We start from the raw sequence: 22,128 nt of genomic DNA on the forward strand, positions 1-22,128 counted from the left end.
TAAAAAAAAACATGATTAGACCCTAGGTCAACCACTACCCTATAAAACATTCAATGTGATTTTTAACATTTTGTGCAGATACCATGGAATAAAATATTTAAAAGATGACTGCGTACAACATGTGCCTTAAGCTCTGCCTACACTATCAAACTAGTTTGACAAAAGTGTGATGTGCCCAAATATGGTAGTATATACCCAAATATGGTAGTGATATGACATCATCATCTCCATATATGAGCACATTACATGTTTTGTCACATAAAGTTTGATAGTATAGACAGAGCTTTAATCATTGAAGGGTTGAATAGTCAGAAATACCAACCACTACTTATCCTATTATCTAAATTGTTTGATAAAAAATGTTTGAATTATATTAGGATTTGATGTGATGATATGAAAGACTACATATTGTAATGTATTGTTTGCAGTGTATTAACGTATTCTCATTTTAATTTCTTTTTCTTCTTCTCTCCCTCGCTTTTGTTTTCATTTTACTAACACAAACGTAATCGATTTCTACTAACTTAAATAACAATGCCTAATTACCACACCAGCAATATAAAAGCATGGAGAATTTTATCATCAAGTCGGGGGTCACTAGGTCACTGGCAAACCATTCGCAATCTACACCAACCATGCAATTGCGTTTCATTTTGTAGACATAAGAAAAATTACACAAGTATTTAAACATGTACGGGTTATTATTTGAAGCAATTTAGTAAAATTATCTTTATTTATTTGCTATACAAAATTATTTAGAAGCTTTAAATCATTTGTAAACCTCTGTCTACACTATCAAACTAGTGTGGTGTGCCTAAATTTGGTATTGATATGACGATATATGGGCACATCACATTTGTTTGTCACATAAAGTTTGATAGTGTAGACAAAGCTTAACTATTAATTAATGAACGTCAGCTGAGGAAATTGAGGGTATTATCATAAGCTACTAATCCTATTACCTTTATTAATGAATAGTTTTATTTTTGTTTGTATGAGTCTAACCAGTTTTTGTTTTCTTTTATATAAAGTAATTATTAATTTATATGTTATTTAGTTGTAATTGAATGTATATTCGTAAACAATATGCTCTTCAAGTACAATAGAAAAAGAAAACAAAAAAAAGTTTAATAATTGTGTTATACTGACTTTTATTTATTCATAAATTTGTTTATAAAATGTTGTTTTTGGTTTAATTCATGCCTTATATGGAAATAAAGTTACCATTTCACAATATTATGGTGTATATTAATAAAGGTAACATGTTAATACTAATAGATCACGGGTAGTTTGCTAACATAATGCTGGGTTTATGTTTTATTTTATTTGCTTTAATCAAATATCTAGTGATCGAACAATCAGTGTCTGGCGCCCTCGTGGAAACTTGGACATGGACTCGTCGGAAAGCAGCGAAGACCATCTATCTTCCAGCAGCTGAAGTGTGCGGGATAACGAGAATTTTTCTAAATGTGAAATGATTTTGTTGTTTTTGTTTTGTATTAATTTGCACCAAATTGCAATAAAAGAATTATATATAATTTTCAGTTTAAAAAAGTAATAAATGTAATAGAGGAATATAATTTGTACAAATTTGAAATATGTGTAGTAGTAGTATTTGATGTTTATAAATGCTTGGTTTTTGTTTAAAATAAAAAAAAAATGCAATTCAGAGTTAACTTTATAGATAGAACTTAGCATGATTTTGTTTTTGTAATTAAAATTTTAAACTTTCTCCCAATTTTTTGGATGGGAATTTTTAAACCAAAGACTAAATGGCAATTGGCAATATTATTACTATCCTAAATTCTGGTACAGTATATGTGAAAAAAAACTTCTAAAAATATTCAAACAAAGTTTAAGGTGGTCGAACAGGAAGAGGTATTTAATATAATAGTTAAAAGAAAGATAAATTATAGAATTATAATATACTACTATTAAATTATTGCCCCATCATTGGAACTTTTTAATAAAAACAAAACACATACAAAATAACATTTTGTTTGGTGAAGAATTATAAAAGTATCGTAATAAATGGATTTGTTACAATATGTAATAATTGTCTTGGTGTGCTAAAAAATGATTTGATAAATTAGTATTAAAAAATAAATAAAAGGTGAATTTACGACTATGATGTTGTATGGCTGAAAATAGTTTTTTTTCATTCATTTTTTATAAAAAAATATGCAGATGAATGATTATTTGCCAAATTATTAAGTCCAATTTATTTACCAAACTGTGTGTTTGGTGTGCAAGGTTTCTGCTATAGAAAATGGACAATTCTAATATCCAATATAGACTTCTATGTTGATATTTTGAAAACAAATTTATTACAAATTTTCTATTTAGTGTTTAATATTGGACAATTTAAATTTTTGTTTGTATTGTAATATTCACAAAGGACCAAATGCATTATGACATTATTAAAATACTGTATTTGTATTTTTTTGTGTGGGACATATTTATTACATTTTTGCAGAATATATTTATAAAGTTTTATTAAGCCAAAAGTTTACTGTTATTAAAGTGGAATAAACATAATATCCCATTCAATCTCCATCAAGGTAAAAACTTTGTTACAACTGAATAATGAAAATGTTTATGAATATGAAAGTAAATATATGTAGAAATTTATATAAATCAACGAAATTAGCTATTTGAAAAATTAATAATGAAAGTAATTGTGTCATGTGACCAGCTGTTGTAGCATTATTTTTGTAACAATATTCATGCATTTGAATAAGCCACAAGAATGTTGCAGTTTTAAGATAAATAAGTACGGATTTAGGAAAACGATTTATTTGTCCCCCCCAGAGAAGCACAGCAGCAGACAGGGTATTATTTTTGACAGTTTTTCTTATTTTCTTTTTCTGAATATAATAAGTATTAAGGTTATACTCTAAGTTAGGGGCAATATTAAAATATTTGTTTAACAACAATTTGTTAATTTTGTATATATTGTAGTTTATTTAAGGAATTGTACGAGACATGATTAACAAGAATTATAAATATTTATTTGTTATATGTACGTCAGGATTATTTTTTCCACCATTCTATTACCTCAGTTGATTTCTTATGTATTTCTACAGAATGGAAATGTGCATGCAAACAGTTGCCTAGCATGTTTCGTTAATAAAAAGCTACATCAAATAATATGTTTCTTATTGTATCCTGTTTATTTTATCACTTTCCTATCATTCAAATTATAAATAAATTTGGCTGTTTCTTCTTTAATCCTGACAAAAAAATATTTATCCATGTGCCATTCACTTTATTGATGATCCAGAACTTTACACAGCATATTGTATAGCTTTCTCCTCCTGAAAAAATAATGGAACAGTCTAAATTTTTACACACCTGACTGTATGCAAATTAGGTACAGCACCAGTTACTGCTAGGTCAATTCTGTTCCACAAGTAAATTGAAAGTATGTGCAGACTGTAGGCCTACTGGCTTACCCTTTTAGGCCTAGGAGTTCTAGGCCTAGCCATGGAATATTATAGTTCAAGAGGGTCAAGAATAAGTCAATTCATGGTAAGTAATCAGTTATTTCTTTCTGTAAACCAATACAGAATTGTTGTAGGTAGTATAGGTAGATTAAGAACCACAGATTTTAGGTACCTTTAGTGTGAGTTGAAGCTGACGCAGGGCATCCTCATACTGCTGTTCAAGTGACTCTAGGTGTTGTCGTCTTACTCTGTGAGGCTTTATGTCCGTCTTACCAACATTTGATAGCATACTTTTAAATTTGGTAGCCTAAGTTATAAAATAAAAATTTATAATCATTGAAAGAGAGGCATATAGCTAAGCCTTTTTGGTAGCCTAGGTATAAACAAGTATACCATTGAAACAGAGGCCTTTAACACACCCCATTTGTAAGTCCTATTCAGGCCTACCTCTGACTTTTGAACCAGTGAGAAAGCTATCCCAGCTCTGCCAGCACGAGCTGTTCTACCGACACGATGAATGTATGTTTTGATAAATGGTGGCACATCGTACGAGATCACACAGCGAACATTCTCGACATCCATTCCACGGGCCATGGCATCTGATGCTATCAGGCTGAAAATGTGTGCAAATTTTTTATACTGCGTTCTATGTAAAATATCTTATGTTTTTCATTTTTACTGCCACCAACATTTTACTATAATGCTGGGTTCTCAAAAACTTTGAAATTCATTCATTCAATCTTTTATTTCGGAATCTCTGGTCCATAGAAAGTAAAATTACATATAAATGAAATAAAAATAGTAGTAATTATGGAATTAAATTGAAAGAAAGTATATATAGAATATGTAGGAAAACAGGAGTTTCTTCGGACCGTTGCATTATACAAACCACTTACATCTGTATTTTGCCCGCTTTAAATTTCTTTAGGATTTCTGCTCTTCTTTTCTTAGATAATAATGAAGAGAATTCTTCAACGTTGATACTACCAATAGCCTTTATAAGGAGGTATAACCTAGGGGAAGAAAACAAGTTTTAGTTTTTGCATTCTCTAAACATCTAAATGTTAGGATTACTAGGATATCTTGTGATATATGGCACATCGAATAGCATCCACTAGCCATTGTACTTTATTTCTGAGTAGACAATCATAGAATTTTAACAATTTAAATCCCACTACCTACCCTATTTTCAATTTGCTACAGCCATTGAAACATGATCACATTTTCTTATAATTGAACCCAGAAACATGGTGTTAGGTCAAACATGACCCACCAAGCTACAGTGCCACTCTTTCTTACCTATGAGTTTCTTCTATGGTATTTGTGAAGCACAGCACATTATTGAAACATAGGTTTATTATCAGGTGTAACACCATCAATGGTTTCTCGCCTGCTGTACAGTTTATCATGAACTCCTTTAAAATAAAACAAAAATGTTGTATGTATTATTAGTTCACGCTGGAACTATCTATTTTCATGTTAAGGGGTGTCCATTTTGAACAATTTCATGTTTGTTAATAATAATGTAGGTTTTAATATATCTTTAGATATCTTTATATTTTAGATATCACTCGTATAAATACTTACTGTTAGTTCCACTGGAGTAGTGAATTTTCCAACAAACTCTCCTTTGTTGTCATGGTTTGCATCGCTTGTTTTTATGACAGATGTCAAAAGTTCAGGATGAAATAACTTGAGTTGGGTTAATTTCTCCGGATTTTGTGATAAAGTGGCAGAAAATAACAATTTCTGAAGCTGAAATAAAAGTTACAAATGATTTCTAAAGCTCTGTCTAAACTAGTTTGACAAAAAATGATGTGCCCAAACATGGCAGTGATATACCCAAATATGGTAGTGATATGACATCATGTCCATATATGGGCACATCAAATTTTTGTTGTCAAATAAAGTTTGATAGTGTAGACAGAGCTTAAGTAATTAGTATAGCTTTGCAAGATTGCAAGTAAAATAGTGCCCTTGATATGGTCACTATTATTTTTATTTTTTTGGTGTCTAGGCAAACTAATTGTTACAAAAAGTTACTGTTGATTTACTTACTGGGGGAAAGCTTGTTGATACACTGAAATAAACAAAACAATTATAGTTATTGTATATTATAATATCAAACAGATTTTGGATTAAATATTTATAATAATACTGTAAATACTTGTGAGCATTAGACCATGGAGCCATGATTAGATTGTAACAGACTGTAAATGAGAAGTATGTACCTTGAAGGTGTGATAATGGCAGGTACTGGTCGACACTCACCACCAGGGAATGCAGACTTCTCAACCTCTGCAATCCAACCTTTTGATACATTGTCCATCATTCTATCTGCCTCATCAATCACCTATTAGTAAAAGAACATGTAATAAGTGAAAGAAATAGTTCCTTACAATTGTAATTTTAAAGGGCCTGCGTCCCCCTTAACTTTTTTTTAGTAAGCTAGGGAGTACTTAGCATAAATGGTGGTACACATACCAGAAAGCGCAGGTGCTGTAAGGTAAAGCCTTCCGTGAGGTTGATGTGGTCTACCAGCCTCCCTGGTGTTGCTACAACTATATCTACCAAGCTACAGAAACAGCCCTCTGACCTAAAGTAAAAGACGATACAAAATATAATTATGCTTTTTGTGTACAGTATATAACAGCATTCCTATCGTAAAATTGTCTTCAATATTAGGAAGATGGTTTTGTTTTCACCTTTGACGAACTAGTAGTTCTTGTTCCTTAGCAAATGGTTTTGAACCTGCGACAAGTGCTATCTTGAGGGCAGTATTTCTGCAATATGATGAAAACACTGTGTAAACCTGGTCTGCTAATTCTTTTGTTGGTAAAACAATCAAGGCTCTAACTTGAGGTATAACACGATCCAGTAAAGCCTGCCAATAAAGTGTACAAAGTACAGATTAATTTAAATGCTGGGTATAGAAAGCATATTAGGTTCTAATAGATTTATGATTATGTTGGATTTTTTCGGATAAGAAATAGATGTATTACCTGTACAACTGGAATGACGAAAGCCAGTGTTTTCCCGCTGCCTGTGGGGGCAGACACACATACGTCTCTGGGTCTGTAACCCACATTACCAATGTGCAATCCAAGCCTCAAGGGGGCTAATACTGTAGGAATCACTTTACTCTGAACTAAGAAGAAATAACACCAATATGGTAAAGATCATTAGTATACATCTTGTACTATTAAGCATTCAGTCTAAAGTTTTTATACCTCCTCTTTTTATGTTACCTGGGAAGAAATTAGTGATGTCATTCTCTTTCAGCATTGTAATGATACGTTGGTCAAGTCCTTTCATATCACATACATCAGTCTGGTTACGTTTGATGTCGTGATCAACGATTGTTGGTTGTGCCAACCAATCAGGAAGGACTCGTTGAACCTATGCAACAGAAAGTGTGTCATTATGATTAGAATATTTACAGTATTTTTGGATTATTTCTTATAAATGCAGAATAATTATATATAAAGAGCAAATATCTGGGGATCAGTGGTGTAATCTGGCTAAATCCAAATGCCCCAGCTCTACCCAGAGTTTGAGGGCCCATTAGGAGCGCTAAACCAGGGGCTTTCGCTTCCTGGCCACTGTAATATTAACTGATCAATAAGTTTATTTATTTTTATTCAATTTTCTGCCATATACAATACAAAGAAGACAAAACAATTATAAAAGGGGGCAAGGAAAGACCAAACAGCTATGCTAGTTGGTCAACGGTTGACCCAGAACAGAGCACAGAAAGAAAGAAATAATTACGTTCTACAATTAAAGCATCTACAAGAAAGCGACCAACTACACACATTTTCAATATCAAAATTATTTTAACAATAAATATTGAGATAATTTAATAATTTGGTTTTAAAAGAACTAACAGAAATATCTAAGTTGCGAATTTCACCGGGTAAGTTAAGTGTATACCTTTTTCTTTTTCTTGTTTTCAACATCACCTAATACAGTAAACACATCTAAATCTTCATCTTTCTTTTCTACATCTTCTTCATTCATATCCTCCTCATCTTTGTCTTCCTCCATGGGACTATCAACATCCTGGTCTTTAATGTCATCTTCCTCATCCCTAACCTTTTTCTTTTTCTGCTTTTTTATGTCCTGTTCATTACTTGACAATTTTAAATCACTTTCTTCTTCCTTTAACTTATTTTTCTTTTGTTTCTTCTTAGTAACTTTGTAATCTGTTATGTCATTATTAGATTTAACATGTTTTCTTTTTTTTCTTTCTAAATCTTTGTCAGCCTCACTTTCTTTATCTATATCATCTTCATAAGATGAACTTGTCTTTTTGTTAACTTTATTCTTTGGCTTCTTTTTGATTGTTGTAGATTGATCATTTGTACTATTATCGTTCAATGATTTACTTTTTTCTGTTCTTGCTTTAATCCTTTGCTGTAGGTTTTCTAACAAAGCTTGTTGGTGAGATTTATCATCTGCAACACTGTCACCCTGAAATCTGGTTTAAAAAAAAAAAATTATAGCATTAGGTTAGTCTATAAATATTCATTGCAGCTCAGAAGCAACTGGAAATTTACTCTTTCACATACGTCATATCACCCAAAGCACACCAACCTCAATTTCAAAATCTTTAAATTTACATTGAATTAAAAATACTTATTGATTGTTGTAGTTTATACATAAAAACATGATTACAAGGCTTTCAAACAGAAATAATTAAAATCCATTAAAATATTGTTATTGTTAATATTAGTCACGGTTATGACATTGTAATCAGTAAAGCGTTACACATCATGGTTGACGTAAATGGCTTATTTTGGAATTGCACGTGTGGAGCAATGCCAGATACTACCTACTACTAGAGGCCCCCCTACTAGAGTATAAATCACTAGTTTTAACTATTATTAAACAATTCATAAAACAAATACTAAATAAATGATATTAAACATGATGATAGCATATTATATTTGATAACATAAAATCCTACCGAGCGCTACCCGGCTTACAATTACCTAGGCCTAGTATCAGATCACTCGTCGCCCCACACTGTGACTTGCTCAAGTACTGTCTAGCCTCTACTACTAGCTAGCTGACTGAGAGTAGGCTAGGCTAGGCCTAGCTAGCTAAAGATCAGTTTAAGACGTCTATGACGTATTAAATCCATCTAAATAGTCGATCTTACATACAATAAATAATATTACAATTTAACCCACACACCTTTTTATAGTAAACAACGCCATGTTTGTTTTAAATTAACTTAAACCACAGTTACAAAATAATCAACGAGGTAAACATGTGGGTGCAGCCATTTTGGATTTCACTGTCCAATCAAAATCCGACAAATAATTCTTATATTGACATACGACAAAATGTTACATTGTAAATTGTAATTACAAATAATCCACAGTTTATATACATTTTGTATTAGCAAAAAAATAACAGTATTAAATTCGTATATTTTATCATTCAAAGTGTTAATGTATGATTATTTAATAATAGAATGTAATATAATAAATTTGAGGAATTCTTGAGTAGGTCACCACCCACTCCAAATCCGAAACAAAAAGGAACTGTCAAATATGTTGTGGAAATGTTTTAATTAGTTGTCAATTTATCAAGTTAATCGTGCAAAAATGTTTCTAAAATTACTTTACAAAGTATAAAGCAAATGGAGGAGTCTATTAAAGATAGATCGGCGCTTATTTTAGTTTTTCTTAGTGGTATACTTCTAGCCTACGTTTTGTTGACAATAACCGAACAAGCCAGACTTCGTGATGGGAAACCAACGGGAGATGAGCCATACAAACTTGGTCTGCTTGGTAGGCCCCTTAGAAACGATGGCTTAAAAGATTGGCCTGTCACTGTAAAGGAACGGCCATTTTTAAGACCAGGTATGTTTTTAATTTTATTGAATTGAATTCAAATTTGTAAATGTGTTTTAAGATAGTATAGGCCTAGTAGTAGAAGTAGTTAGTAGGCCTAGACTCTAAAGTAAAAGCCTCTATTTATATAGGATTTTTTTTTTAAATGACAAATCAAATATATATAGCCTATAGGGTAGATGTACCAGACCTCGGCAGGTTACAGGGAAATTCGTTATTTACGTGTGTTTTTTAAAAGCATCACAAAATATTTTTTGGTAGAGTTTTTAGTATTTATATAAGTAGTAAATACAGTGTGTATTATCAAATAAATATTTATAATTAACAAACAATAATAAAAAATGTGTTTTTTATTTATGTACCAAACCTCGGCATGTGTGTGCCAATCCTCGGCATACGCTGCCCAAGCAAGCCCTGGAATTACGCGCGAGCGATTGCGCAATCGATCGTCGATGAAATAGCAGGCCTAGCTAGGCTAGGCCTAGCCATGGCCAGATGTGAAATAAATGAGTCAAAAAACAGCAATATTAAATTTATTTTACCAACAATTATATTTTGAATAAAATTTAATAAACAACATTGCAAATAATTTAATTTAATTAGTTATTTCCGTTAGGTGCCGAAGTCTGGCACATATCATTAATTATCAACCAAACATCTTAACACCCCTCATAAACCCTATATTTTTTCATTGGTTTGAAAATGGAATATTCTGGAATGTTGCTACACTACAGTAGGAGCCTATTTCAATCCCAGACGTGTCCCTCGTGTGTAATTTTTCATGCCCTGGAACTTTAAATGGAACAGTCAGGTGTTAGCTCATTGGTCTATTTTGCTGAAATGTCACTTCCGGTTTTCAGGTTTCAGTTTTTATGGCTACTGGCAGACATGTTTCGCTGGTGTCTAGTAAACGATCGGTGGTTTATATTTACCACCTATAAATAAAGTATATTATACGTTAAGATAAACAAAAAATATCAATTATTTAATTAATTATAACTAATATAAATACAACCTGCCGAGGTTTGGCACATTGCCGAGGTCTGGTACATCTACCCTAGGCCTATATATTTATTACATCATTTTAATAAACTGTAATTAATTAACTGTATTATTAATTATAATGATAATATACTCTATGCTATTAGTATTATGTAGCCAAACAATACTAATAGGTTCTCAAAAAATTTCATCTGGTTTCAAATGGATATTTAAAAAAAAAAATGTTACCTTTTTTGTTAAACCAGTTGTCAAGTACTTACTTGCTACGTTTCGGCTATTTTTTTTGTTAAATGCTAATAGTATTTGTAATACTATAATATTTTAACATATTTTAATACAGTATAATTTGTTCTTTTTTTGTTTTTTTTTATATAAAAAAAATATTTATATGTCCACTACAGGTTCAATTATAAACTTACTGTATGAAGCAACAATAGACTCTTCACACTGAATGTGTCAAGCAATGGTGTAATCATTATTATAATGTATTCTTTGTTCTTAGATATAAAAGGTGAAAGCCTTGCTGCATTGAACCAGGCATTAGATGCCAAACTTCAAGGCAGAAAAGAAAAGGCACATAAGCTATTCCAACATGCACTTGTCTTAGATCCAACTCATGTAGAAGCATTGACGGAATATGGCGAGTTTATAGAAAGTGATGATGTCGTCAAAGCGGACCATTTATACACGTGCGCGCTAACCATCAACGGCAGTCATAGCAGAGCATTAGACAACATGAAAAGGACAACTGTGATTGTGAAAGACATCGATAATCAGATGTTAGAACGCATTGAAAATAAACAAGAAGAATTTATGAAAGTTCCCTCACACCACCCGGAGCTGGATAAAGTAAAGAAAGAATTGTACTATTTACATATTTACCATACCACTGCGATCGAGGGGAATACGATGACGCTGGAACAGGTCCGGCACGTCATGGAAACGGGAATGGCCGTTCCTGGGAAGAGCATAATGGAACATAACGAAATCATTGGTATGAGTGCCGCATTGAAATACATTAACCAGACGATGTCAAAACGATTTGGTTCTTTAACAATTCGTGATATTCAAGAAATTCATCGTAGAGTTATGGGTAATGTTGATCCTATTGAAGCCGGTAATTTTCGAACTAACCAAGTTTTCGTCGGTGATCATATTCCCGCAGCAGCATCGGAGTTAGATGAATTAATGCAAGAGTTTATTGATTGGTTGAATTCAAATGATGCATTAGATCTTCATCCAATAGAACTAGCGGCTTTAGCTCATTATAAATTAGTTCATATACACCCGTTTGTTGATGGGAATGGAAGGACTTCTCGGCTTTTAATGAACGTTATACTCATGCAAGCCGGTTATCCTCCCATAGATGTCAAAGTGACAGAAAGACATGAATATTATACAGCAATTAAGACTGGTAACCAGGGTGATATACGACCGTTTATTCGCTTCATTGCCCGGTGTACTGAGCGTATGTTAGATACCTATTTATGGCTTTATTCAGATGCGCCAAATTCAACATTTCCAGAAATTGAAGATGGTAAAACCATCATTCTTGGCCCATAGTATAAATAACTAATTATTATAATTATATTATATGATTTCAATTTTTCAGCTATATACCATACAATATGTCACTAATACGGAGTTTTTCTAATGCCTGTGAATTTATATGAAGTAGTTTATGTAAACATTTTCCAAATCTAAAAATGCACAACTTTTAGAGTTGATGGTACAGTGATACCAGTATTGTAATTAGAAATGTTATGCAAACAATTGCAGTACTATATTATGTTCACTACATGTTATGCCACTTTGGTAGGCTAGGTTTGGTGCCATTGACAACTGACTTCCATTAACAGTAAATCATAGCAACATCAAACCATACAAAGAATTCTGCAACATTATATTGCAATTTGCTGATTTTTAACGATGGTATTTATAAGGTATTTATAAGCATGTTCATGTTACTGTATATTGCTATAACATTTCTATATTTATTTAAATATTTGCTGAATATATTATTATGCAATAAATTGTACTTAAATTATTAAATTATATATTCCAATTTGGTTACTTTGTTCCCCACCTCTACATGTATTTTTAAATAAGATAAATTATATCTACATCATGTTATTTCATTATATAGTTTTTTTTATATAGTTTATAGTATTTTAAATCATTTATTTTAATGTTTACTTGTTAAAAATACTGTAAGGGTTTACTATAAAAGATAATAGTATTTTCCTGTGTGTTTAATTTGTGTTTAAAGCTCTGTCTACTGTACACTATAAAACTTGATGTGGCAAAAATAATGTGATGTGCCCATATATGGACACGATAACCTCATATCGCAACCATATTTGGCCACATCACACTTTTTTGTCAAACTAGTTTAATAGTGTAAACAGAGCTTAAGACTGACTTCCAAATTGTTCATACAATTACACTTCCAGGCCTAATATGATCTAGTAGTTGTCGGGTTATGATTCGATATATTTTTGTATAAAGGTAGTCTATGTTTTAGACGGCAATGCAACTCAATATTGGTAAAAAGATTAGGCACACGTAGCGTTTCATATGTGGGATACAGGTACTGTACTGTAAATATCAAATTTCTGACTGGAATATTAACAACATAGAAAAACAATAACTACTACAGACTTGGGTAAGGTAATTTTCGATAACATAATACAGTAGTACAAAGTCATTAAGGTTTTGTGGTGAGAAAGTTTATAAATAGTAAAAGTGCAATACAACGTTATAATCAGCATGAGATTATCTGTTTTAGTTTTTTTTTGTTTTTTACGTTGAAAATAGTCAATATCATTTTGGGCTCTAAAATATTGTGGTGTTTATTGAAAATGTATAATTTTATTTTCATTGGAAAATCGCTAAAATATATTTTTTATATAATGGTCAGTTGAGAATCAAATAAAGCATTAAATAATGTTTAAATTTGTTTAGTGTTTTGTTTTATTTTTAGTGTAGTTTTGTTTTATTAATATCGTAGTTGTATTCCCAATTCAATAGCTCTGAGTTTCTTGCACTTTTTTATTTATGTGAGGAGCTATATTTTATATTTATGACCGAACAGAAAAATATTTAAAAATGCTACGATACATACACTATAGTATAGTAGTTTTCTATTTTAATATTTACAAATCGACAAAATACAAACAATTTTGTGTAGAACAACTTAACAAAATATGGTAGTGATATGGGCACATCACATTGTTGTCACAAAGTTTGATAGTGTGGACAGAACTTCTTAGTGCTGCATTGTCAACCCAAGAAGCAAAAAAAAAAAACCCCCAACAAAACATAGAATTGAGGTTAGATTGCCAGCTACTGTACATCACCTTGATTACAGTATATTTATAACGTAATATGTTTATTACAATCCATGTTGTCATCAGCGCCCTTTTGATTTCTTAACCTTTGGTTTTTTAACCCTTCTCAAATATGGGTTATTAAATTTAGCCTCTCGTTTGTCCTTTTTATCTTTCAATGTTCCTGCAATCATTTTTTCCTCTTTAACTTTTTGTTCCTCAAGCTTTTCCCCGTCTTCATTGGCTTTAGCCTCCAAATCTTTTTTGGCTTTTTCCTTCATTAGATCTTCCTCTGCCATCGCTAGTACCTCATGTTCTGGTGGTAAGAGTGCTTGTAGGTATGGGTGAGGTGATGGTTGGCACGCTATCACTGTAATAAAATATGAAAGAACAGAAATCATAATACTGAAATGTCTGCGATCTTGGAACCCATTAATTCTTAAGCTTTGTCTACACTATCAAAAAAAAAAAAAAAATGTGATGTGTTCATATATGGACATGTCATATCACTACCATATTTGGGCACATCACACTTTTTTTTTGTCAGACTAGTTTGATAGTGTAGACAGAGCACTATTCACTGTACAAAAAATGTTATCATTATTAGTTTATTACTTAAGTGTACAGTATTCCCCATTCAAATACATGTTAGCATCTGTCCCCATATACTGTATTCACTTTTATATAGTAATTATGAATTTCATACATGGAAAAAGATTGCTATCGCCAGGAAACAGAGTCTGTGTCTCTCCAGTTTTCGCAATAAAACGTGTCAGCGCCCTCTCAACGTCACGTTTCTGTGTGGCTGCTTTTTCTCGTAAGGTCTGGTAATCTCTTTCTTGTTGTCGATAGGTCTATATAAATATTAAATTTACATATATTTTCAATGATATTGGTCATTAACTTTCCAAAATTGAGAAGCCCTACTGAATTGAGAATTTATTAAAAAAAATGAAATATTTTTACTTTGTTTTGTATTTTTATAGTACATAATGCAATATTATTAGTTTTTTTTACAATTTGTTTAAATCTAATTGAACTTGTTATGACCTTCAAATATGATCCTTAATTTGACCTCTAAATGCTAGTGAACTGAATAACTCTCTAATGGAAATTGGCTGAGTGGTATAAACAAGCAGTTGTACATTTTATCGTGAAACATTATCGATTTAACTTAATTCGGTTTGAAATGTCATAGTTAAGTCTAACGTGTCGTAAATGTACATTAGTGTAATTGACACCAACAACGAAAAACACCAATAAAGGTCTTAAGTAAATACTCACGGCTGTTTTGATATATGCGTGTGGGTCAGGGAATTCTGGTAGGTATTGAGGTATGTAGTTTGGATGTTGTTTACGAATGCCAGCTTGTAGAACTTTTGGTGTTGCTCCCTGACGCATCTGTTCCTCTGAAGATCAAAGCAAATTGTTGTTTTTCATTTATAATATTGTATTTATTTATTTTTAAAATTAGTTTATGAGCTACCATATTATTTTGTGTAATTATTAGTCATTTTTTATTCCATTGTTTTTATAGAAATATAAGAAACTTCTATACCTATTGTTGGTAGGTCTTAATATATTGAATAATTAGAAATAGTTTACTTTTTTTTTTGATATACATATATTGTTGGTAGGTCTTAATATAATATATAATTTGTTTTTTGGCAATTGTTTATGGTTTTATAGTTATTTTCTATATTTTATTCGATGGTATTAATTTATTTGTATATATTATATATTATTTGTATATATTACCATTTTGGGCACATCACACATTTTTTTGTCAAACTAGTTTGATAGTGTAGACAGACAGAGCTTAAGCCTTAAGATATGGCAAGTAATTTATGAACTGAGGCGCAGGTGTAATTCATAGAATATTATAGTTAAATTAATTTAAATGAAATTTATTATATAAATTATTATATATTGAATGTTAATGTTTTAATTTCACTTTTTATTATTCTAATTTCACTCAAATTTCCTTGTATTTATGTTTTACTTTAAATAAAAATCATCAATTATTTCCACCCACTCATAGACACCCATTCACTACTTTAGCTACATCCTTGTGTGCATGTTCAACTACTCGCACCCAACATAACCCTGTACTTACGATGCAGAGTTGTCTTCTTGCAGCGTTTGGTAAATGTCTGTAAATCTTTAACATCCGACCCCATTTCCACTATTGCCATGGCAATATCTTTAACTACTGGTAGCGTTCTACCGGACAACTCGCAAAGCATTCTAGATGTTCTACCAAGCTCAGTTATATCTAAATAAAAATGTGAAATATGCAAACAGTGAACATATGCCTCACATAGCTATAACTGATGAAACATATAGTGCGGAGTACAGGTAAAGGAGTCAAAATGCCAGGGCCATAGCCACCAGTACGGTTGGTAAGATTTCAACCTGACCACTTTTTCACAGAGGCCTATGACAACCCAGCGGCTTGAACAACTGAGATTGTTTCCTTTTCAACCACTTTATTTCTTGTGGCTACATCACTGCCTAACCCTTATAATAAGATGATCCCAACAAGTAATTTATGAATTGAGGCGTAGGTGTAATAAATTCATAGAACATTAAATTTACATAAATTTAAAAGAAATTTCTCTTACAACTTTGAAGCATTTCTGTGAGTGTCTCTATGCATGCTTTCTCAGCAGTTGCATAACCAACATCATGACATATAGAAGCCACAGCTACAAACAATGCTTGTCGTCTAGCTACGGTTAGTTGAGTCGCATCATTTGGAAACATTCTGATCCTTGACCTTGTTAGACCTTAATTAAATAAAATAAACTGATGATACAGACTTTTTAGTGAGTTTATTTTTATAAAGTTACTACTGTATTGAAAACAATTATTACAATGTGTATATATGTCTTCCGCCGCAAAAAGCTAAAGTATGAATAACAATTTCTTTCCACATGAATTTGTTCATTAAACCAGGACGAACCGACCTGCCCCGTGGGAACCATTAAGTCTCTATCTCCTTTGCTGTGTGGAGAAGTAATTAATAATACTTCGTGGGCCTACTATTCTATATCGCTAGAGGCCTAGCTAGCCTACTAGATAGAAGAATACTATTGGAAATACAAAGCACACCTACAACAACTAGAAATATAATGATTTATGTTGTATTCTTTACAAACAGTAAATTACTAATTACCATAAAAGAATTCGAAAATATAAACAAACAAATGGAGTCGTTTTACGACGTTCTCAATGCTGCTGCATCAAAAAAAGAGAGAGAATGTGGTGGCGCTGTTTTGTGAGCTGCCGTTTTTGTATGGAACGCGGATGGAGTTTTATAATATAGTACACGTTGGCTAACTTTCTTGATGCTAGCAGCTAAGAGACGTTTTGTATATAGGCCTGACTAAAATATATCCAGTTAGTGCCAAATTGGTACCAATCTCATCCCATAGAGACAAACAAATACGGTTATCGACAGTCGCAGTATATTAGTATAGGCCTACCTCTCTAATCTCATGGAGAAATAAGTTGAAACTTACATGGTTCAACACATAATAGTGTATACTGTATAATGCGAATTGGGGTCAAAGATCGGTTAACTTTCATAAATGATCAGAAATGTAATTACGTTAATGTCGCCATTCCCCCAACTAAATGACATGCTTCCCATTTGCAATAAATAACATCATCATCTTAATATAAATCCAAGAAAAACACAATATTGTAAAAAAGTCAGAAAGTGTACGTGTATACTGGGCTTGCATACACAAAGTTTATATAGGGCACGCATACAGAAAGTGTATATAGAGAATGCATACAGAAAGTGTATATAGGGCAAGCATACAGAAAGAAGTGTGTATAAGTCATTACAGAAAGTTAATAAGAAGGTATACAAACAACATGTACTGTATGCTTACAATGTATGATATGAAGGACTTACCGTCAGTTACAAGTCAAATTGATTATAACCTACATCATCACCATCGTAGAGTTAGGGTTGTTTTGGATTTTTATCGATTCTCGTATAATGAGATCATGTCTTTTTGCGGAGTTCTGTTTAACAATTGCCGCGTTTATTTTGATTATAGTTATTCTAAAACGAATGGTGTGATTTTTATTAGCAACACAATTATTATGTCTACCAGTCTTGTTTTCGTTAGGTCTATATTTAAATCCTTTCAGGTTATTGTTTTTTTAACATTCAACATTTCTCTCTAATTACCTAAATTCACTTGCCGCTTGTAATCAAACCACCAATTTCACTCCCACGAACCAGTAAAGTAATATCTATGACGTCATCATATTGTCACATTTCTTCGCTGGCGTCAAAAGGGAAGGTTAAACATACAACGAATGTACCCAACATGAGTAGAACGCCACAGGCAGTGAATTTAAAACCTCTGCTGTATATTTCTACTGCAATGTTTCAAAGATTGCCCGGGGGTACGGTAACCCGTATATGTATTTTTTTTAAACACAATATGATCGACTTTAGCCCGTGGGGTAGGCCTACAAGGTAATATACAATTAGTGATTATGAACTGTGCTACCAAAAAATAGGTCGATATTTTCCTTTATAGTTTTGCTACAGTGTTTCTTCATAATACAGGTATACCTTGTGAGTTAGTAAAGTGGCACTACACAGTTTAGGCACGCGTGCACCCGATGACGTGTGTGGATGCGTCTCTTTGGTGTACGACGCGACGGTAATTTTGCGTAGCGCAAGCGCGGGAGAACAACTATTATGTCCCCCGATACGTCCAGATAAATAGTGGTTTTTATAGCATACTGTACTGAACGTAATTAGGGCCAAAACCATTCGTCACCCTCCATGGTAAATATCGGCGTATGCATATTATAATTAGCGTTACGTAACACACAATGCGGAAATGGGAAGCTGTTGGCGTCGTATACGTATACTTGAATACGGTACGTATTCCTGAATACGGTACGTATAGGCCTTTTCGTGATGATTGGAGATATCATAAAAAAGTAAGACTATTTTTTAGATTTCTTCCTGACCACCAAGAGTGATATTACCTGCTAAAACATGATATTTAGCAGGTTAGGTCGTCTAAAGATCATACGTATACTGCAGCCTGGCTTACAGCGGGCCATAATCCTTAGTACTGTCTGTTACGCCTACACAAGTCCAATATTTTCGCCCACAGAATATTTTTAAAAACAACTCTTGCTTTCATCATCAGCGGCACACTTCTGTCGTGTATGCATGTTTGAAATGGTTGCATTTTAAAGCTCTGTCTACACGTCTAGTTTGACAAATTAATGTGTGATGTGCCCAAATATGGTGGTGATATGCCCAAATATGGTGGTGATATGCCCAAATATGGTAGTGATATGTCCAAATATGGTAGTGATATGTCCAAATATGGTAGTGATATGACATCACATGAAATAAGATACGTAATTACTAACAACCATTAACTAGCAACCATCCTGATAAGTGTTTGTGGGGTCCTCATAAGCCCGGACCAAACCCTGCAAGTCCTAGACCTAGTGTCACTCTAATATACATCCTATGCATTACTTTACTTACTGGTATCAGTAAGGCTTGGCTGCACTAGGAATTTACTTAGGAGGCCCCGCTGCTGTATTTTTGTTAATTTTCTACTATGACTTCCAGCCTGGGAATAACATCTTCATCTCAAGAAAGTAAAATGTTCTTCTTCTATAAGTATTGGAAGTTGATTCTATTTAGTTTGACACCATGCACTATTTGGCCCATTTGTGTAGGTTTCTTTATAAGAAGAATGTTAGGCCTACATATTTTATTCTCGTCTCCCTTCTCGGAGTTATTTTCCACCCAATTGGACTTTTTAGTCTCTCTCGTGATGGATCATCGTCATGTCTCTTTGCCATCAGACCCGTCAATTACAATAGGTCATGGTATTCTATCTATTGTCTATCTTATACATACTGCCGGGTATTGGTGAATACTGTCAACAAGAACATAATACAAATTGATACAATTATTTTAGTGGAAACAAAAATTATTGTATTTAATTCACAACCAAAATGTTTGATTTTCAGGACTTATTACTAATTTAACGAGCTGGACCTCGTCATGGATTTAAGGATTTACTTTATACCTCGATTTAAAATGACGTCATGGATTTAAAGGATTCACTCTATGCCTCGATATAAAATGACGTCATGGATTTTAAGGATTTACTCTATACCTCGAATTAAAATGACGTCATGGATTTTTTGTACCAGAATTGTCTGAATATGGTAAGTTTACAAATTTCTACAGTATTTGAATAGTTTTTATTAAATCGGCTACCAACATACTGGCCGTTGTATAATTCACTTTTTCTAAAATTATTAATACAAAATACTATTTGTCTGGAATTATAATCGACCACTCTCTGTTTACTAATCTACTCTTTCTAAGAAATTAGAAATTGTTACGTTCACTAGCAGGACGGTGAAAAGAGGTGTCTAATAACGTAGGCCTACAAGCATAGACCTACTACTGCTATATATACATGGCTTGCACCCCCCCCCCCCCACCCGCGTAAATGTCTAAATAATTATAATGGCGCTAGCTAGCATGATGATATAAATATTAATAGGAAGAAAACCAAACATTTTAAATTTTATTCACAGTAAATTTAAATTTATTTTTACGAACTAGAAAGATTTCTACGAGGTCGCCATTATGGTATTACTCGATTGGCTGTAGGCCTATGATTGTAATTCAAAATACAAGGTGAAAGGTGTATATGTCATTTCACAACATAACCATGTCTACATTAAGACAATCGTCAAAATCACTGTAGGGTAGGCCTACTTTGATTCGTACAAATTGAATTATACATTTGAAATAGTCAATTTAGTCTTTATTGCAAATGTGACCTTTATTAAAATAGGTCGTGGGCTCTAACCCTTGGATTTCCAGATGTGGAGATTTCTGAATAGACAAGTTTTAACGATTTTGAACGAGGCTCAAAATGTGATTACAAATCAATTGATGAAAAACTAAGGAGAAAATGAATAAGTAGATTCTTAGAATTCCTATATTTATGAAGATTATTACGTCAGAGATTACGTAGGCTACTGTAAAGAAAACAAATTGTGTGGAACATTATACCATATGAATATGGGTGGCTTTTATGACAACAAAAGTGTAAATTTGCTTGCCCAAACTACATTCTGAAAATGTCGTATGCCATATTTAAAAAAATGGTATACTTGCCTATTTTGGCTCTAATGGCCGCCCATAACAATTTTACAAGCGCGATATGTTCAATTTGTTTGCGGTTTACGACTACAGAATATCTGTTACATAAGTATTATAATTAAAGATAATTTGTAATGAAATAGTAAACACGTCATAACAATTTAAATATTTTATCATAAAAATATTTTTTAAAACAATGCTAGAATACTACTTTGCTAAAACTTAACAAAAAACATTTATATTTTACAAGGAGGTAATTGGTGTAGCTATTTTTTTTTACATCAGCCCTTAAAACGCATTGTTCTCGTTAGGTCTTCATCTCTATAGCTGTAACTCGTTCTGGAACACATTTTAAGAAACGCAAAAGTTATTTAACGTTTTGACAACGGCATTGAATGCGTTGGTGGAGGTCAAATAGAGTTTCTTTGACTTCGTCAACAAGTATAAAAACGCGTTACGATTAGTGGCAAAACTTCTCGTCAGGCTTTACAACCAGGAGCAACTTCTGTAAGAAATATGTAACTTTTTCTGAAATAAAAAAACAAAAAAACTTGGAGCATCATATATTAGTTATAAAGATTTATATTCACTATCAATATCGTAATTCCTTGGCCGAATCTCTCGGTTCGGTATCTTATATTGACTATTCTTCCTGTATCATAGGAGCAATATAACACGTGCGGCTGTATTCAACGATAAATGACACTGTATCATGGCATACGTCTGATACAGGGAATAATTAATTCTATATTTTTAGATACAGTACTAGTAGTAGAATAGGAAAATTTCCGGGCTCTAATGCCAACTGTATACTCACTGATGAGATTTTTAAATGATTTTGGTATATTTTTCCACTTGACGGCAACGATGAAATAGACAGGAATTCCGGTTAAGGTGAAACATATTCCAATAGTAGTTTCCAGTGGTGCTGCGACAACTCCCATAATCACCAAACCAACACACACAAGCAAAAAGCTGATAATCAGCAATATATTCATCTGAAATTTCAATACAAAACACTCATACAGTGATGTTACATCATTCTTATATATATTATTATATTCCATATTTATGTCATTGCCCTTCAGTCTAAACCTAGATTCTCGATTTCGATTCCAGGCACTCATTACAAAGACCACTTACTCTCAACGGTCTTTCCAAGTCCGGCTTTGTCCATCGTAGTTTTAACAGTCCGCTAATGGTGACAGCAGTTGAACCCCACGTGACAAAACTGAAGTAAGTGAGGAGTTGCTCTATGTTGTTGATAAACAGATAGCAGATTGCTAGCATACACTGTG

The 22,128-nt window shown here is 32.6% G+C and overlaps 7 protein-coding genes across 15 annotated transcripts in view; 4 read left to right on the plus strand and 3 right to left on the minus strand.

Annotated features, from left to right (window-relative positions):
- Nucleotides 1–2,530, plus strand: part of LOC144847947 (kinesin-like protein KIF21A) — a 38,664-nt gene extending 36,134 nt beyond the window's left edge. For 5 of the 7 annotated variants that reach the window (XM_078704553.1, XM_078704552.1, XM_078704557.1 and 2 more), the window contains one exon: nt 555–2,374. In XM_078704553.1, the coding sequence (XP_078560679.1) occupies nt 555–687 (133 nt within the window). In that variant the 3' untranslated portion in view covers nt 688–2,374. Of the gene's footprint in view, nt 1–554 lie in introns of all 7 variants that reach the window. The other 2 variants (XM_078704556.1, XM_078704561.1) reach the window with 1 other exon arrangement.
- The window catches only part of LOC144847956 (SH3 domain-containing kinase-binding protein 1-like), a 72,897-nt gene extending 67,476 nt beyond the window's left edge, over nt 1–5,421 (plus strand). The window contains exon 16 of the transcript XR_013613813.1: nt 5,411–5,421. The gene's annotated coding sequence lies outside the window, so the exon portion shown is untranslated. The remainder of the gene's footprint in view (nt 1–5,410) is intronic.
- LOC144847970 (Y+L amino acid transporter 2-like) overlaps nt 1–22,128 on the minus strand; it is a 63,513-nt gene that overhangs the window by 15,619 nt on the left and 25,766 nt on the right. The window contains exons 8-10 of one of the 2 annotated variants that reach the window (XR_013613814.1): nt 21,974–22,123; nt 21,648–21,828; nt 20,319–21,358 (exon numbers count right to left, since the gene is read on the minus strand). Coding sequence is in view for 1 of the 2 variants with exons in the window: in XM_078704601.1 (XP_078560727.1) it covers nt 21,291–21,358; nt 21,648–21,828; nt 21,974–22,123 (399 nt within the window). In the remaining variant the exon portion in view is untranslated. Of the gene's footprint in view, nt 1–20,191; nt 21,359–21,647; nt 21,829–21,973; nt 22,124–22,128 lie in introns of those variants that run through there. The other variant, XM_078704601.1, reaches the window with a different exon arrangement.
- Nucleotides 3,141–8,747, minus strand: LOC144847958 (ATP-dependent RNA helicase DDX51-like). The gene is made up of 14 exons (XM_078704583.1): nt 8,646–8,747; nt 7,380–7,926; nt 6,695–6,845; nt 6,449–6,594; nt 6,152–6,330; nt 5,931–6,042; nt 5,678–5,799; nt 5,505–5,526; nt 5,034–5,201; nt 4,746–4,861; nt 4,343–4,459; nt 3,894–4,059; nt 3,619–3,753; nt 3,141–3,317 (listed from the first exon to the last, which is right to left on the minus strand). Exons 1-14 carry the CDS (start codon nt 8,666–8,668, stop codon nt 3,288–3,290), a joined length of 2,034 nt encoding a protein of 677 aa, XP_078560709.1. The 5' UTR covers nt 8,669–8,747; the 3' UTR covers nt 3,141–3,287.
- Nucleotides 8,841–13,244, plus strand: LOC144847977 (protein adenylyltransferase FICD-like). The gene is made up of 2 exons (XM_078704614.1): nt 8,841–9,319; nt 10,815–13,244. Exons 1-2 carry the CDS (start codon nt 9,097–9,099, stop codon nt 11,873–11,875), a joined length of 1,284 nt encoding a protein of 427 aa, XP_078560740.1. The 5' UTR covers nt 8,841–9,096; the 3' UTR covers nt 11,876–13,244.
- LOC144847988 (transcription initiation factor TFIID subunit 8-like) lies at nt 13,444–16,903 on the minus strand. Of its 2 annotated transcripts, none has more exons than XM_078704631.1 (6): nt 16,820–16,903; nt 16,266–16,430; nt 15,758–15,916; nt 14,926–15,050; nt 14,348–14,495; nt 13,444–14,011 (listed from the first exon to the last, which is right to left on the minus strand). In XM_078704631.1, the coding sequence occupies exons 2-6, from the start codon at nt 16,405–16,407 to the stop codon at nt 13,725–13,727; spliced, it is 861 nt and encodes a 286-aa protein (XP_078560757.1). In that variant the 5' UTR covers nt 16,408–16,430; nt 16,820–16,903; the 3' UTR covers nt 13,444–13,724. The 2 variants fall into 2 exon arrangements, with proteins under 2 accessions (XP_078560757.1, XP_078560758.1); XM_078704632.1 differs by having other exon boundaries at nt 16,266–16,414; nt 16,813–16,872.
- LOC144847954 (dynein axonemal intermediate chain 7 homolog) overlaps nt 19,831–22,128 on the plus strand; it is a 90,869-nt gene continuing 88,571 nt past the window's right edge. Inside the window, exon 1 of the mRNA XM_078704574.1 lies at nt 19,831–19,878. Coding sequence (XP_078560700.1) covers nt 19,846–19,878 — 33 coding nt within the window. The 5' untranslated portion in view covers nt 19,831–19,845. The remainder of the gene's footprint in view (nt 19,879–22,128) is intronic.

This window comes from Antedon bifida, chromosome 7 (genome assembly GCF_963402885.1).
Source record: "Antedon bifida chromosome 7, ecAntBifi1.1, whole genome shotgun sequence".
Lineage (NCBI taxonomy): Eukaryota > Metazoa > Echinodermata > Crinoidea > Comatulida > Antedonidae > Antedon > Antedon bifida.